General features: G+C 40.3%; 2 protein-coding genes across 4 annotated transcripts; both read left to right on the top strand.

Annotated features, from left to right (window-relative positions):
- The first annotated feature begins 1,167 nt into the window (after positions 1 to 1,167).
- On the top strand, positions 1,168 to 4,626 carry LOC147334423 (uncharacterized). Of its 3 annotated transcripts, none has more exons than XM_086271846.1 (4): positions 1,168 to 1,417; positions 2,929 to 3,052; positions 3,410 to 3,625; positions 3,864 to 4,626. In XM_086271846.1, the coding sequence occupies exons 1-4, from the start codon at positions 1,307 to 1,309 to the stop codon at positions 4,034 to 4,036; spliced, it is 624 nt and encodes a 207-aa protein (XP_086127972.1). In that variant the 5' UTR covers positions 1,168 to 1,306; the 3' UTR covers positions 4,037 to 4,626. The 3 variants fall into 3 exon arrangements, with proteins under 3 accessions (XP_086127972.1, XP_086127991.1, XP_086127981.1); XM_086271855.1 differs by having other exon boundaries at positions 1,270 to 1,435; positions 2,929 to 3,075; XM_086271865.1 differs by lacking the exon at positions 2,929 to 3,052 and having other exon boundaries at positions 1,232 to 1,818.
- A 5,849-nt stretch (positions 4,627 to 10,475) lies between these two features.
- Positions 10,476 to 14,764, top strand: LOC147334422 (butyrophilin subfamily 1 member A1-like). The gene is made up of 3 exons (XM_086271472.1): positions 10,476 to 10,929; positions 12,216 to 12,536; positions 12,763 to 14,764. The coding sequence occupies exons 1-3, from the start codon at positions 10,860 to 10,862 to the stop codon at positions 12,921 to 12,923; spliced, it is 552 nt and encodes a 183-aa protein (XP_086127598.1). The 5' UTR covers positions 10,476 to 10,859; the 3' UTR covers positions 12,924 to 14,764.
- The last annotated feature ends 2,672 nt before the right edge of the window (positions 14,765 to 17,436 follow it).

Raw genomic sequence — 17,436 nt, 5'->3', positions numbered from 1 at the left:
GTTTCCTCCATCCTGCTGCTCAATGATATCAAACCAGCTCTGAGATCAGCTAACGCAAAAACCTTCCTCCTTCTCCTCTTCTTCCTCCTTGTGTTTGACTTGGTGTCAGCATTCCCTTTCCCCCCAAAACTCTACAAATAGAAAAAGCAGAACCTCAGTGGTTGCTCAGAGGGGTGTGTTTTGCAGTTTTTTCGTCATAAATAAAAAGAATCTGAGCTACATTATTGAAAGGATTGATTTTAATAATAGGTTAGCAGATCGATAGAAACGAATTGTGTCTCCCTGTGAGAAACGAGCCAGATTTTACTCCTGCTGTCAAAACGTGAATAAACTGTGACATCAAACTGGCAATCACACTTTAGATGAGCTGCTATAAAGTCACTTCTTATTGTATCTGAAACATAAATGGTTATAAATCAGGGATGTGATCACCACTAACTGATAACCTGGTGGGATTTTCATGTGTTTTTGTGTGTCCGTGACACTTTCTGATCAGTAGTTATGTGCAATACCACTGATTTCCTTTCCAATCGGATACCAAGTAAAATTCAGGGTGGTATTGGCGATACTGATCCGATACCTCATAATGATTAAAGGACGTCAGGTTACTTGTTCTTATCATTTAATAATGCAGAATTATCACATAGAAATAAAAAAGCTTTTTTGAACACCTTGCCTGCACTTAAGGACTCCGCGAGAGACGTCTGTCTCACCCTAGCAGCACCTGACCCTGTCCACCCCTCCTCTTCAGTTCATCTCAACATAAACATAAACAATGTGATTTACTCTGAGGTGTTTGACGACTTTAGTGGTGTTACCACAACACCTCACTATCTTGCCACATTTACCACAAACCGCGTCTTGGCTGTTAGTGGAGGTAAAGTACATCGGCCAATGACTCCATTTACACACAGCCATTGTTGTGAGTGTGTGCACCAAGGGGCAGCGACACATTTATAAAGCCATATTTCACACATGACTATTAAAGACGGAAGAGGAAGTAGTTCCTTCCAGTGTAGACAATCCGAATTATATCATTTCTTTCCACTCTGTATCTGTTAACGATAAACTACAAATAGGGGAGGGGGCGTGTTTTATAAGTAAGGTTTGAAGAGAGAAAAAAAACAGCGGTTTGTTTACTTCCTATATGAACGGGAACCGCCCACAGATTGGCTGAATGATTTCCGTGTGATTAGTTTTTTTATTGAAAAAAAGAGCGCCATCAATCAGCTATTTAAACGAACCATGTTTACTTTAATGTAAAATCGCAACATAAAAATCTAAACGAATAAACAAATGTCGGTTAATGTATCCTCCGCTGGTCCGGAAAACTCCAGAAAGTTCTGGAGCCGGTAAAGAAGCTTCACCGGAACCGGCGCGCTCATTCAGAGTAGTTTCCACCGTGGTCGTGTTGGCGGTACGTGGCTGAGAGCTCGTGAGTAACTGACAGAAAACCTTTAAAAGATAAACGTTTACCGGCTCCTCTGTTTTTACTGACACATTGAACGTGACCGTCGCTGTTTACTTACCGTTAATAATCTGTAAAGCGCTAACGTTTTAACTGGTTCACGGTACGAGCTGGTACAGCAACGTCACATCATTTTCTGCCGTAGTTTAAAACGACGGTAAACAAACGGATATTTGCGTAAATCTCTACTGTGCAATGTAAACTAACTGGACTCCGTGACTTTAATCCTGCGTCTATTCCCTCCTCAATCTTTGCTGTTTTAGGTTAAGCGCAAATGGCTGTTGTAACGTTTTCGTGGCCCTGCTGGATTTTGATGCTCGTTGTCGTCGCCACCGCGTCCACTTTCGCCGGTGAGATTTCGCCTCGGCGCCGAACCGAACAAAACAAATCACTCTGCTGACTGTGCAAACCTCTATGTGTGATTTAGTATTCGGTGCCTTTTATTGGTTGGAAAAATGTTCCAAAATCTCAAAGTTGTGGTCACGTCACGTCATCGTAGATGGCGCGTTGGTCGTAAGTTTGGAAGCCTTTGAATGGAAGAGTCGCGAGTTTAAACAGGGAGACTTCAGATCGTTCCCTGCGGTGCTTACTTGTCAAACATATTGAGCCACAAACAACGTTCCTGTCAAAAGGGAGAAGCTGCTATCAATTTTCTGCTAAAAACTTTAATAGACACAAAAATACCTTTCAAGTGGGCCAATATATAACCTCTCTTTAATTTTGTAAAGATGTTTTAATTGGCTGAAAAAAGGCAGGCACAAATATGTTTGCAAGCAGGGGCGCCTCCAGAAATTTTCTTAGGGGTGGCCATATAGGGACCCCTAAAAACACTGGGCTTACACACCAACAACAGAATTTCCAGTCTTATTATGCTTTTGTAAAATATAGGTTACTTTAAAAATATGGCAAAAAAAGAGAGAAAGAAAATAAATATGTACTTAGTTAATTTCCTGCTGTTAAAGTTGATATGACTAAAAATAGGTACATAAGAAAAATTTTGAACTCAATAATAAAACCCTCTCTCTTGTGCTCAGTCTGCCATTGCTATAACAACAAAAGACTGATCCATTGGCGTGAATGGAGATAATGCGACTCTTCCATTTAACGGCTGTAGTATCAGCTGAGTTGTGTATTAGATATGATGCGTTATACTGTATCAAATCCCTCACGCCCGACAAGTTGGAAGGACGCCTCTTCTACGTCACACTGGATGCTCTTATTCACAGAGTTACGGTAAACTAGGCGCCACGTGAGTTCCACTGATATGTCCAAATATCAAACTGCAATATTTACTTAGGGAGTTTACACTCCACTGATTAAAAAGGCACTTTTGAAAAGTTTTTTGAAAATATGTCACTTCATTCTGTGCAACTGTGCAAAAATTAGCTTTTCAGCCAGTTTCTGAGGAAAAGGAGTATCAAGGACACACTAAGAAGAAGAAAAATATTTTCATTTTGAAGGTTTTTTTAAAAAAAAATCTATGGATTTATCAAGCAAAAAAAAGTGGTGCTCCAGAGTGGAAGGAGAGTGAACAGGAGGATGACTGCAACGCTAGGACTTGGGATTTGGCTATTGAGGCCCATGGTGGGTGTGAAACATGAAGGAGGGTGAGTAGTTTGGGATTTTTGTAAAACAATGAGATATTGTTAGCACTTATGCACTTGTACTGTAACTTGTGTGATATCTGCTGGCTCACTGAAAATGAGGAGTCAAATAGACGAGTGGCGAGGCTGAATCTATTTCGTGTGTGTGTGTGTGTGTGGTAACCCAGATGACAATGACAGTGAGAGTTTATACCCTTAAATAAATGCGTCCAGACAGAGAGAGCCAACAATGTCTTGCTGCATTATTAACCAAAAATGTACTTACAGATTTTAGAAGTGTACCAGATAAACATACCTTTTGTAAATTCTCTAACCTCTGTGTTGTTTCGTCTTTCAGAGCGCAAAATCATCACCGCTGGACCCGTCGTCACTCTGCCGTGTCAACCTCCAAATGACCGCTCCATCCTAGCTGTAGAGTGGACAAGAGCTGACCTGGGCTATAAATACGTGGTTTTGTACCGGGCTGGACACTTTGACTCTGTCATCGGGTTTAAGAACCGGGTGGATCTGCAGCAGGGGAACATCATCAACCTGAGTGTTGTTGTTCCTCCAGGTGAGTGAGTAGAGTTGAGTGTGTGTGTGATCAGAGGTGAAGCTGCTTCCTGGTTGTTGATGTTTGTTTGTAAAGATGTTGTTGATGAGACTTTGTAGAAAGCAGCTGGTCTGAGTGATGTGATCAGAGTGCAGTAGATAATGTCTGACAGCAGTTTGAAGAGGAAATGGATTCTGTTCTGTTCTTCACTCATCACCTACCTGACAGCTGACACCTCACACCTGTTTCTCACCTGCAGGTCAGCCAGGAGGACTCACAGAGGATGGATCTGTTGGAATGAAGTTTTTGTTTAGGGAGTTCATGGCGGTGGTGTGTGTGGTGGGGGTGTTGGTGATGTTTTCAGAGCTGCCTTTGAAAATGTCTTTGGTTGTTTTGTTGGTGGTGGTGATGGTGTTGTTGTTGTTTTTTTGAGGTACAGAAAACTTAAAACAACAGATGCAGGGTTCATATCAGGCTGCAGTTGAACTTGAGTCTGTTTGAAATGTTTCAGTTTTTTCCAGCTGATCTGAGGTGACCGCAAAGATTTTCAGGTTTCATATTTAAACATCCATTAATTAATTAATTAATTAATTTATTTATTTATTTTAAGTGGAAAAAAATGTCCAGAGTCAAAGTTGTGCTTTTAGTTACTCACTGTCTGTTCACAAAAATCATGCTTAACTGGAAGTCTTCATATTCATTTGAAAAGAGAAAGTTGTTACTTTTACTTGTTGCATCAAACTACCTGCTGCTTCACTTTAAACAGATAAAACACTCATGTTTATATCAGAGAGCTTTCTAAGCATTAAGCACTGTGCACACTTCTTAACTTTGTTATTGCACACAGTTTTTAATATATTTATTTCTATTGCAGACTTCATTAGTAATAGTGAAATGTAGGATTTATTTTTATTCTATTTTAAAAATGAAATGTATTTCATCAGAAATCTGGGAGTTTGTGATTCTAATGTTTCTACTATAAAGTTAAAGTGCCCTGTTGATATCACCTGAATAAAACTGAAGCTGGAATCAAAGTGTCATGCCTGTACTGGTTCTTTTCATTTTAAAATGTTACTTATTTGATGGTTTCAATCATTTTTAATCCAGAGAGGAGTTAAATCAACTCAACCCTCTCTACCGAAAAGTCACTTTGGACTCAATCTGCTTCAAACTTCTGCTAGTCGTGAATCAAACACCAAAATGTGGTTATACAAAGTGGAAAAATTACAATCAAATCAAAATCTGCAAACTTTGACCCCCACAGAGTCGAGCTTTTCAGTTCAATCAGCTGCATTTTGATGTCATTGGCATTACCTCAGCCAATTAATGCCAGTAATTCCTTTAAAGAACTGCAAACTGTTGGGACTCACAGTCAGATGAGCTGGGAGGAAGTGGAGAGGATACATAGAAATGTTTAATTAATTTAGTTTGTGGTGCAGCTCAGCAGTGAGATCAGAACTAAAGAGAAATTAAACTTAGGGCTCTACTTTGAACTAACCTATGTGTGAGTATTTCTAATCCAGCTCCTGCAATATTTGTGTTTAATCCTGTCCACACCCACAGACTCACTGATATTTATCATTTTTACGTGATGTTAGAGCTTCTGGGATACGCCCACCTCGAGGGCAAAAGCTATACTGGGTCCTTTGCCCTGCAGTCATTCGAGTTTAATTAAAGTGCCAGATGTTTGCTGTGCTCTCCAATGCACTAATCAGTGTTTATTTACAGCTGAAGAATGTAGAGCAGCGGTCCCCAACCCCCGGGCCTCGGACCGGTACCGGTTCGTGAGTCGTTTGTACCGGGCCGCGAGAGTTGAGGCTCAGGTGTGAAATGTATGGTTTTCAGGATTTTTATCGGTTTTCAGCGTTATTTTGTTATCGTTTTTATCGTTTACTCGGTTTTCCTGGGTCTTTTCACGTGTGTTATGAATAAATTTTCTTTTTTTCGGTACCAGTACTAGTTTTATTTTGTTGTATTTATCCGCAACACCTTAAAGGCCGGTCCATGAAAATATTGTCGGGCATAAACCGGTGCGTGCCGCAAAAAAGGTTGGGGACCGCTGATGTAGAGTATGGCACCAACATGTGAGCACACCTCTCCTAACCCTGCCTTACAGACCAAATCACACCAATGCCTGCTTCTCCATCAAAGTAAAACATGAACCCACAGCAGAGGCACGGACTACAAACTGAACAAAGGGAACATGGAGTACAAGGACAGGAGTGACATGAGAAGCAGAGGAACCAAAACCTAAGAACTAGAATTCCAAAATAGAAACCAAAACACTAACAGACTAAACAATGAGGAAAATAAAGATGAATAATGATACAAACGTCAAAACATTGGGTCACCGAGCCAGGACCGTGACACTGGCTGTGCAGAGCAGCTGGGAAGTGGACCTGAGCAGAGAGTCCAGAGTGTGGAGAACTGATCTGAGCAAATAAAGAATGAAATCCAGGATCAGGTCTGAGCAGGAGAGCTGAGGAGGTGAAGCTGACCACTGAGGCGGAGCACAGTGGAGGGTGGATGAAAGGCAGCAGGTTTGGTGATCAGATGTGGACGAGATGATAAACTTTCACTGTTCTACTTTTACAGTAATATTGTTTTTAAATGTGTTTTAGCTGTGAAGTCAGTTTTAAAACAAAGACAATCAGCTGTTCAGTCTGTTTCACAGTGAGACTCTTTCTAGACTCCTACTTTGAAAAACAAAAGTTACTAGAAATAAATCATCTCTAACACTCAGATGACAGAAGACCTCTTTGTAGAAATGACAATAAATGCACAGCTTTATTTATTACTGATATAAAGTTTGCAGAGATCACCGAGACACAATAGAGGCGATTCAGAGGTGATGCTCCGTGGTGACATCAGTGATGACATCATTATTCTCATCATTATGAGAAGCGCAAAGGAAATTTCCTGTAAATATGTAGAAAGACTAGTTTACACAGGGAGACTAGTTCATCATTAGTACACTGAGTGATGAGTCAGTGATTCAGTGTTACCTTTGGTTCTGCATCGATACAAAGACACCACGAGGAGAGTGAAGTATGGACAAAACACCAGCAGGTGGAGGACCACTCTGAATGCAAGCTGGATGGAGCTGCAATCAGGGAGTGGAGCTGAGGAAGGGGGCACTGTTTCCATGGTGGCTCGCACTGTAGCTGTGGTTGTAAGTGTACCTGCAGAGAGAATCCCACCTGTTTAATCTAAATTGTATTTAATCAATTCACTGTTTCTTCAAATAAAAACATTACTCTTCCTCTTCACCTTCTTCCTCCTTCTATTTGACTTGGTGTCAGCATTCTTGTTTCCCCAAAACTTTAGAAAAGCAGAACCTCTCTGCAATGAAAAGAGAACATGTTGGATTTACTTAATTCAGTAGTAGACATTGGTTGCACACAGAGGTTTTTCACCTTAAACAACTGAGTTAAATCACACAGGTCATTTGGGCCTATCCCAAATGTGATAGAGCGAGAGCCGGGGCACACCCTGGACATGCCACCAGTCTATTGCAGGGCTAACGCTGGAGAATATTTCCCAACTAACCTAACCCCAATAACTGCATGACTTTTAACTGTTGGAACCAGAGTACCCAGAGAGAACCCACTGCTAACTAGCTGGATTGCAGACTTGAACCCAGGACCTTCTTACTGTGAAGTAACCACCGCGCCACCAAGCTGTCAAGCCTGACTTCCCAAAAGTAGGAAATCTGTGGTTACAAGGCTTGATGCAGAATTTTCTTTACGTTTTTGTCCTTGACAGGTTAAACCACAATAAATAGCAACAGCATACACATAGTTGTCTTCCTCTAATAACCCCAGTGATTTTCCTGTGGTTTGAAATCTCGTGTGATCTTGTGAATTTCATAAGTCCAGGCAATAAACTATTCTTACTAGATTGTATCATGTCATCGACACAAGATCAAATTAAGTTGTTGAATTTCATGCAGATCCCACATGATTTAATTATGTTGAGCATAGAAACATTAAATTGTTTTGTTCAAATTCTAAGTTAGTAAACTGTAAATGTAACAACCACCCAATTTCCTTTTCTTGAATGTGGTGCCTTTGCTTACACTTCAAATAAATCAGAGGGATGTTTTTCAGCTTTTTTTTTCACAGATACACTAAAATTACTGACTGAGTTACTGAAAATATTCATGATTATCGATCATATTTCATGTTGACAGGCACACGATTTGTCTTCTTGCAAACTGGAAAAACTGTGTTTCCAACCTTTTTGTCGTGACCTCACAGAACAGCAAATTAAAATGATGAAAATGAAAAACAAAATAAATTTATTTGTTGCTGTTGCTACGTTATAAGGTCAGCTCCTTGTCGGTTTTGCTTTGGTCAAGAGTTGCTCACAAACTAATAATCCACCACCAAAGAGAATCTGGAGTACATAAAACCACAAACAATGGCAAAAACCCTCCCCTTCGTCATCATTGTCACCTGCCACATTTTTTCACCACCCAAAGCTAAAGAACAACATGTCTCCGTTATTTAAACCACTTTTGTTTGGACTGAACTGAGCTGCAGAGAAGTCATTTAGCTATTTTTTCTCCAGAATTGCATCTCTACAGCTTTCTGTAGTGCCAGTTCAAGTTGGCCCTTAGCCTGAGACACCTCATTACCATCAAACACATCCAGCACTGTTTCACGCAATAAGACATGAAATAAACATAATGTTTTAAGAACAGATCAAAGTGAGTGAGATTAAAGCAACAAGGCAAGGATGACATGGTTTTATGTAACTTAAGCCAGGTACTGTACTTGTTTCCACCAGCCTTGGAAAGCTGAGGGAAAACAGGTTGAGGGTTGAATAAAAGTATAGTTTTTGGTGTAGAAGGTTCTACATCAAAAGAGTTCAGAGGATATAGAAGTGCTGGGCAATTTATTAAGGATTGCTTCAGCTTCACTGAACAGGATTTGGAGACCTTTGTCACCTACTGTTTGCCATGTAAAAGAGGAATCAGTGACCCTTAGCTTACTCCCCTCAAACATGGTATTTTACTGATGTCAACTCTTCCCCCCTAGCCTCTTTCTTAGTACCAACAAGATTAGTTCCATTATCAGACCAGACAGGCCAGATACATTTTAAAGTATTTGCTCGGATATGAACTTAAGTGGCATCTCATTCTTAATCCATATGGTTTAATATAATGTTGTCCCACTATTTTCAGCAATAACAGCTTCTGCACGTCTGTGTAGGATTTCCACAAGGTTTAGGAGTGCTAATGGGAATATTCGATCATGTTTCAGAAGTGTCATATCAGACACTGATGTTGGATGACAAGGCCTGACTTACAGTCTGCACTCAAATGGATCCCAAAGATGTTCTGTTGGGTTGAGGTCAGGTCTCTGTGCGGGCCAGTCAAGTTCTTTCACTCCAAACTCATTAATCCACCATCATCCATGTCTTTATGGAACTTGCTTTTGTGCACTGTTAGAACAGAAAGAGGCCATCCCCAAGCTGTTGCAGAAAAGTTGAGAGTTTGAAATATTAAATTATACCTCAAAGTGGCAGCATTGCTTGAAAGAAGAGTCTGAGTCCACATTACCTCTTCTTCTTTTTTATATTTCCACAAACAATTTGGTCCACAAAGAGACTTCACCCTGTTTAAATCCTTACTAACTCTTTCATCTGTCGCCCACCTTTGACACCAGAGGGAGGAAACATTAGCACATCTCTGACATTTACAAAGAATTTTCTAAGTGTGGTGCAAATGGTCCTGTGTGTAAAGACAGCAGGGACTTTTGAATTACATGACTTCTGTAAAAGACTTCAGTTGAAGTCATGTGACTTAAGAGAAACTGGTGATCTTTACACTTTATCTGTAGACCTGCCTCATTCGCTCTGCTGCTGCTCTCTGAATAAACACCTGGCCACACAATCATAGCAAATGTTATAAACAAGTTACAGTGAAGTTATCAAGAAACCGTTTAATATGATCATTTCAGAATCAGAATCAGAGAAACTTTATGAACTGTCAGCAGCAGAATACACACATACAGCAGACAGCAGAGCAATCGTATAAAAAGAATTGTAGAAACAGAGATAAAAATATAAAAGGAAAGTCATATTAACAGTAATGTTAGTGGGATATTAACAGGTATTATAGCTGCACAGGTATGCAAGTGTACGTTGTGGTGTAAAAAAAGTGACGCTTTGCAGTGAGGTGTGTTTACTGTGGTTCAGTATTTGTGGATCTGACCACGTGGTTGAATTAAATAGTCTGACAGCAGCAGGAAGGAACGGCCTCCTGTTGAAACTGCTCCAAGGAGGTTGGAGTCATCGCCAGGTTTCTGTCACCAAAAATAAATGAAATAAAGTTCATGTGAGGTTAAAAGTTTAATTAAGACTAAAAGTTTTGACTGCAGCATTCTGAGGGTCCTGTATGGATGTTACTGAGGTTGTGGGAATGTTCCTTCCGGGTAACAGTTAAAATATCTGAAACAAAACTTTTTTTCACATGTTTCTGCTACACTGATATTTTACCTTTTTCTTAACGTGACCGAGTTGGTTAAATTTAGTGGTGGGATGAGAACTGAACAGTAAGTATGAAAGTTTCCTGAAAGAACAAAACTTTTACTTATTCTGATGCACGAAATCAACTGTTTTTAGTGAGAGGCAGCAGTTCTGACAGCTTTTTGCACTGTGGCTGCTGAAAGTCGGGGTTTTGTTAGCAGTCGACTGTCCTCAGTTTGTTTTCTCGCTCCTTTGTTTATTTTGGTTCTTTCAGTTTACTTTCTTGTTTAAAGACATGACTCACTGTGTGCACTAGCATTCATATAGATAGGCTGCTGCTGCAAGCCCCACAGCAGGGTGGACTAAACCATTTTTTTTTATCTGTAAGGGGTGAAATGGCATCACACCTAGTATTATCACGGCTAGTTAGGAATCAAAGTTTAGTCACCTGACTGATTTATTCATGAAATTTAAATATGACACTAATTACTAAAAAACAAAACAAAAAATGCAAACTAAAAAAAAAAATGTTTCAGGTTTGGATAGACCCCTCCCACCTCAGGGGCCCTGGGTAGTCCTACTCTTCCTCCACCGCTTCCACGCCCCTGCTTGCGTTGACACGATCACGGAAGACGCGGAAGACGCACGGATATTTAAACAACATTAAATGTTAATGTTTTTAATAAAGTCCAACTCAGATAATCTCACGTCCAGGATCTATCGATAAGGAAGTTTAAAGTTTTTTTTTTAAAGCTGAAGAAGGAAAAGTCCGAACACGGAAATGAGAGCTGGCAGGTCTGCGTGTCTCTGCTGGAGTTTACTGTCTGTCTGCGTCCTGCTGGTCTCTGCAGGTGAGACTCAAGCTGTTTTAAAGCAACATGAAGTATGAGAGTTCACTTTATATTACTCTGAAAAGTCCGTAATACTGAGCCTATAATATCTGTGTCATTAGTGTCTGTTTAACCTGTGCTGTGGAAACTCAGCACGCAACCCGATTTATTTGCAGTTCTTCTGAAATACGCACGGCGGGGTGCTGCGCTCAGTTCCCAACAATTTCTTTTCACTAACACGACAAGATCCGGAGAAATGATGTTGCTCTGCGCTGTCACTGAGGGAGGAGTTTAAGGTGTGCAGGAGGAGGTGGAGACTATATGGACTGCATGTTTCCAAGTGATTCATGTATTTTAAAAAACAGCTTTTACTATAACCTGCATAAAACTAGACCCGTTTTGGATAATTAATTGCAAAAGTTATGCATTTTTACCACCACCAACAGTTTATTTTGTTCCCCTTTTTGGAACATTGTGTTATAGCCTACAACAGGATTTTACCAAAGAGTAATGCTGTGCAATACTACATATTCTTGTATTCATCCAATATCGAGTAAATATAGGGTCAGTATAGCTTTTAATTCATAAAGGCAGATTATGTTGGGGTGAGCAGTGTGTTGTGATTTATGGGCTCGGTCATCCTCAAATTGAAAATTCTGAACACATTTTCAATCTGATACCAATATCATCACTGTACTGATATTTGCATGGATCTGCCCACCTCTATAGGAAGGGTTCAGAGGCCGATGTGCTCCTAATACCTGTCCCAAGACCAGATAGCTCAATGCAGGTGAGCTGAGTTCTATCAGGGAGGGTACAGGGACATTTCCCGGCGGCCTTGGGATCATTTTTGCCAGCCATGGACTTCAGCTGTGCAGGAAAGCATTGACAGGGCTCTGACAATCCACACATGTGGTGTGGCTGTGTTAGGCTCACTTAAAGACTGTTTGCTGTTACCAATGCATTTGTAGTTGTAGGGGACTGTAACACTGTCATGAGAACTCCCTCTGTTCCATTTGTCCACAGTGTTCCCACAGAGACGGAGACCTGCTGATCTTTGAAGGATTATGAAGAATCTCCAAACAGTTTAATAGTAAAACGGCACCGAAAACAAGAAAATAAACAATTTAGATTAAAAGATAGATCATAAAAGGACTTAAGGGGCTCATAAGATTATAAAGTTACCTGAGCTGCCGTGTGAAACACATGAAAATCCCACACTGAGTGGTCTCTTAGCTCCTTACTCTGATTGGCTGCTATACTTTGAACCCATTAAACTCTCTGCTCTGAATTATTTCTTCTTTCAGACCGCAAAATCATCACAGCGGATAGTGGACAGACTGCCACTCTGCCGTGTCGAGGTCCAAACAGCGACATCATAGGTGTGGAGTGGAGCAGAGCTGACCTGAAGACACAATATGTCCTTTTGTACCGAGACGAGCAGCTCGATCCAACAAACCAGCATCCGAATTTTAAGGACCGGGTGGATCTGCAGGACAGACAGATGACGGATGGAGACGTGTCTTTGATTCTGAAGGATGTGAAAACTGAGGACACAGGAACATATGAGTGTCGTTTGTTAGATGGGAAGTCCATCAGCAGCATCTATCTGAGAGTTGTTGCTCCAGGTGAGTGAGTAGAGTTGAGTGTGTGTGTGATCAGAGGTGAAGCTGCTTCCTGGTTGTTGATGTTTGTTTCTAAAGATGTTGTTGATGAGACTTTGTAGAAAGCAGCTGGTCTGAGTGATGTGATCAGAGTGCAGTAGATAATGTCTGACAGCAGTTTGATTCTGTTCTGTTCTTCACTCATCACCTACCTGACAGCTGACACCTCACACCTGTTTCTCACCTGCAGGTCAGACAGGAGGACAGAGTGGAGATGGAGTGAACGAGGATGGATTTGTTGGACTGAGAGCTGGTCTGCCTCTTCCTGTGATGTTCATCATTGCTGGTGTATTTTTAATTTACCGAAAACATAAAAAACGCAGGCGTCACGGTTTGTACTATCATGTGTGAACTGAAACTCTTTGTTGCACTACATGAAGCAGGAAAATGGTGGAGCGGTTTACAGTGGAGATGTGGCCATTACTTTTATTTATTTTTTGCACAGAAGGACAACAGAGCAATGCTAAACAGTATCCTGCTAACAGAACTTTGGCTCTTTGCAACCATTTGCACAGACAGCATGCTAACACTAAGTTAGCCAATAACACAGAGTGTTGCTGAAAGTGGGTGTATGCTGACCCCAGCCCAGCAGCCAGAGTCTGAACTTGCACAGGTAACAAAGGCAGAGATGATCAGTCAGACTTGAAATTGGTGTTTCTACCTGTCCGTGTTTCTATAGTAGAGCAGCTGTGGTGATCACTTTGAAGTCATCTTTGCTTTGTGTTGAAACCTGAATAATAAAAGAAAGATCATATATGTGTGTCCTCATTAGGACAGGGATTTTTGTTGATGTGTGGGACTCGGTGTAATGACACCAAAGCTGGTTATAAGACACAAACACAAGAATCAAACTGAGCTGTTAAGAGTTTATGACAGAAACTGAGTAATTTGTCATCACATGAAGTCAGATTATATCAAGTAATTAATAGACATGGAACTATTTTTTCTTCTCTCCATTAAGTGTTTTCTCTTAAAGGTGAAGCTAGTTTTCCTCTCTATGAATTATAATGTAAAATGTCCTGTTTTTACAGTTTTGTAAACAAAGCTTTATATTTTATACGCTAATGCTAACAAAAACTGTTTCATTTGTGAATGTGAAGATATCCTGTAAGTTGTCAGATTAATGCAGCTATTACAGTAAAATGACTCTTTGCACAGATAAAGCTTTACCTCCATGTGTGAGTGATCGAAGCAGATGCTGTATAGACATGTTTGTATTCACTGAAATTCACAAGAACGTCTCGTGTGAAGTTCACATTTAAAAACAGGGTCTAAACGGTAAAGATGATTTGGTAGACAGAGGATGGAGGGTGGGTGGATGAATTGATGGATATTTTTTATACATCCAAATAAGAAAAAATGATTATAATTAAGGATTAAACTATATCACTGTACATTCATGCTACTGGAAGGATTCATTAAATAGAATAACATCAAGTGAAACGCTACATGTATAAAGGCTACCTTACACCACAAAGCCTCGCTCTAAAAAGCTTTCACAGATTTAACACTGTGAAGCTGGGAATAAAGTTTCTATTTTTAGAGTATGTTTGGCACCATGTTGTGCAAGTACCGCATGTGATGTTACTGGGTTGGTTGGCTAATAGACTTCTATTCATTTATGTTAGCTAACTAGTGACAGATCAGATGTACCTGACTCAAACTGGCTCTCCTCCTCACTCTTAAAACAGGTGGATTTTCATGTTTCAGTTCAGCTAGCCGATGTTGAAGAATCACTTGCTGCTAAAGAGACAGAGGTGTAAATTAACCTTTACACATGTAATGTTTCATGTCCACTTTAAATACAATGCAGGGATTTAGTGTAACACATGGGATACGTCCAAGTGAACACATTTACGTTAATTACTTACATAAAAGTCTTCTTAGCTTACAAAGTTTTTCTATCAGGCTGTAAAGATGTCGTTATGTAAACTTTAACAGATTGACAGGTGACAGGATATGATGTATGCTGCTGTAGTGAAACTGGAATGGGGTTTAAAACTTGTGATTTTAACACAGATAATTTATGCACTTTTTAATTTTATGATGTTTAAGACTTTGAAAAAGTATTTTCATGAAGTCAGAGCTCCTATCTTGAGAGCACAGGGTTAGCTTAATGTGACATCAGAGGCTGAGGAGGAGGAGAAGCTTCCACTTTATCTTTGTGGTAAAATGTTTCACTGTGTTTAAAGACATGAATAAAAACTGTGTTAAATCAATGTTTCTGTGCTGACTGTGTTGTTTTCTGGTAGAAGGAAGTTTCAGGAGGAAAAGGTTTTAAAACTCAGAGAAGCTGTGCTGAGCTGTATGTTCCTTCCAGGCAGACGCAGATCAGGGTGTGATCAGTTAAGTAAAGACGGCTAATGCCCAGGAGTGCAGGGTGCTGTCCTCAGACATGCAGTTTTACTAACGCACAGACATGAAAAACGGAGAGAGTATAGAGCGCTCTTCCAACAAAAGGTCAAAGGTCAGTAAATGCAACATAAAATCCAAAGCAAAGAATTACTCGGACATAGAAATGGTGATTAGTGATCAGACGTCTGAATCTGGGACTTTTACTGTGAAAGGGTTTTAAAAAACTGCTAATTAATAACCAGACAATACAGACCAAAGAGAATTGAGGGAAACATTTACAGGCTGGATTATAAAAAAATCAAACAATAATCAAACATCTTATTTGGTCTCTTATGACAGAAAAACGCTGAGCTCAGGCATTTAAAGAAGACATTAAGATTAGAGACATGTTGCCTCACACACTGACCACACATTGGTCTTTTTGTAGAAAGTATTTGTTATTAGTATCATGTAGTCCATCCCAAGCTTCTCATTGACTCTTGAAACAAAAGGCAGTAAACTCTTGCTGTGTCCTCTATACTAGACTACAGGTGGACACAGCTGTAGTCTAAAGGGGAAAAGTCTTTCAGGTCACATCAGGAAAAGAGGCTATCCTAGATCAGATTCAAAGTCTAATCAGAATTCCTGATGGGTGTAAAGGAGTAACTTCTTGAAGCAGCCAGCAGGTGGCAGCAGATCACCTCTTCAGTATCCTTAGAGAGCAATTTAGGATGTAAAATTGGATTCAGAATTCAGCATTTCTCCATGAGTCATTGAAATAGAGACAAAGATGGTTAAAAACTACAACACAGAGCAGAGAAGTGAGTGCAGAAACAAAGAAAATAGAAGATTGTTTAACACAGACAGGCGACTAAGACAGAAACAGATGTGTAACTGCCCATATGGAAAAGAAATAGATAAAAAAAAAATTATAAAAGACTTGCATAAGATGTGGCCTACTTCATACAGTGAATCATATAAGGCTTATATGATTTACTCATGAAAGTGGCCACTTTCTCATTACTTTCATATATTGTTTTAATAAGTATCCAAGTATACAAGTTTCATTTATATAATTTTTCAAGGGATCTTATATCTGTTTTCACTCTTGTATGCTTTTCATACAAGTTTCACACAAGACAGATACAAACAGATATCTCCAAGCTCATAACCATGCTGCACTCAGTGAGCCCATTCTGAGAAGTCGGGAGTGTGTGTCATCTGTCCATAACTCTGGTTTTCAGAGCTAGCCTAAAGCTGCTCTCAGAAACACGGAAAACACACAGTGACAAAGGCTTAACTCAGTGTGAACACACCCAGAAATGATTAACAGCATAATCAAGGAACAAAAAGTCGGAGCTTAAATTAGACTCACAGTTTTTTAAACATGCTTTATCTGTGTCTGTAGCTCAGACTGACATTTGAACCAGAAGAATGACACATTAGAACATTTACTCAGCTCGCCATCAGTCTTTGTTCAAACAGCAGGGACCAAACTAGGTGCAGAAACGCATTAATGAGGTGTGTCTGTAGGAAATGTACAGATATTTATTTTACCTCTCCAAAAGCTGATTCTGTTCATCTGGGCGTAGCGTTTTGTGGGACAAACGTTTCGTCACTCATCCAAGTGACTTCTTTAGTCTCAGCTGACTGCAGGTTTCCCCAATCTTATAAACAGTACATTTGCATAATGACTGAAACCAGCCCACTGAAGGAACAATGGGCTGGGAGGTCAGTTCCTTAATCTTAATTATGCAAATTCTCATGACCATTGATTAACAACCACTGACCAAAACACACTGATTAATGGCCATGAGTACCATTCACAGAGAGTTGGGGAATGGCTGTAAGATGGAGAAAGATGTACCCTTAGGCCCCCTCCTCTATTCAGAGGTTTAAGTGTTAAAGAGTGTCTACTGGCCTGTAGGTGTAAACAGACTGCAGAGTCCTGGCCTGTAGAGGTAGCTCTTCTGTGTTGTGCCATCCGCTTCGCCAGAGGTTGATGTATAAATCCTGACAATCCTCCTGGCACTTAACAGCGTGCACTATGTTACTCTGTTTGTGTCGGGGGACCCGATCCTTGGGGTAGACCAATTTTTGGCGAAGCGTATTTTGGGGTTTAAAAGCTACAGAGACCCGGTGTTTTGAAAAAATGCATCTCAACTGCTCCGATACTCCTGACAGAAACGGGATCACTACAGGTTTTCGCTTGGGCAGCAGTTGTCCTTCTCTCCTGGATCAGCTGGAGCTTTCTTTAGGTGCCTTTCCAGCTTTGACAAAAGTCCAGCTGGGATAACCACATTTACTCAGGGCCTTCTTGATGTGATGTTCTTCTGCCTGTGTTCAGAGCTGCCCACCAGCGGGTTGCGGATCGAAACCAAAAACTTGGAGATGTTATAGGTGACAGAGTTGATCATGCAGACTATCGGTCTTAAAGGTGCACCCTGTTTATGTATTTTCGGTAAACCATACAGACTTCGTGTAGACTCCCCTGGATACAGCCTGTGGTATGAGGTCCAGTCAATAGCCT

This window comes from Aulonocara sp. 'chitande type north' Nkhata Bay, linkage group LG3 (assembly GCF_057382095.1).
Source record: "Aulonocara sp. 'chitande type north' Nkhata Bay isolate Kocher_YH1m ecotype deep benthic linkage group LG3, A_spYH_male_GT1.1, whole genome shotgun sequence".
NCBI lineage: Eukaryota > Metazoa > Chordata > Actinopteri > Cichliformes > Cichlidae > Aulonocara > Aulonocara sp. 'chitande type north' Nkhata Bay.
This window is presented reverse-complemented; position numbering and strand designations above follow the sequence as displayed.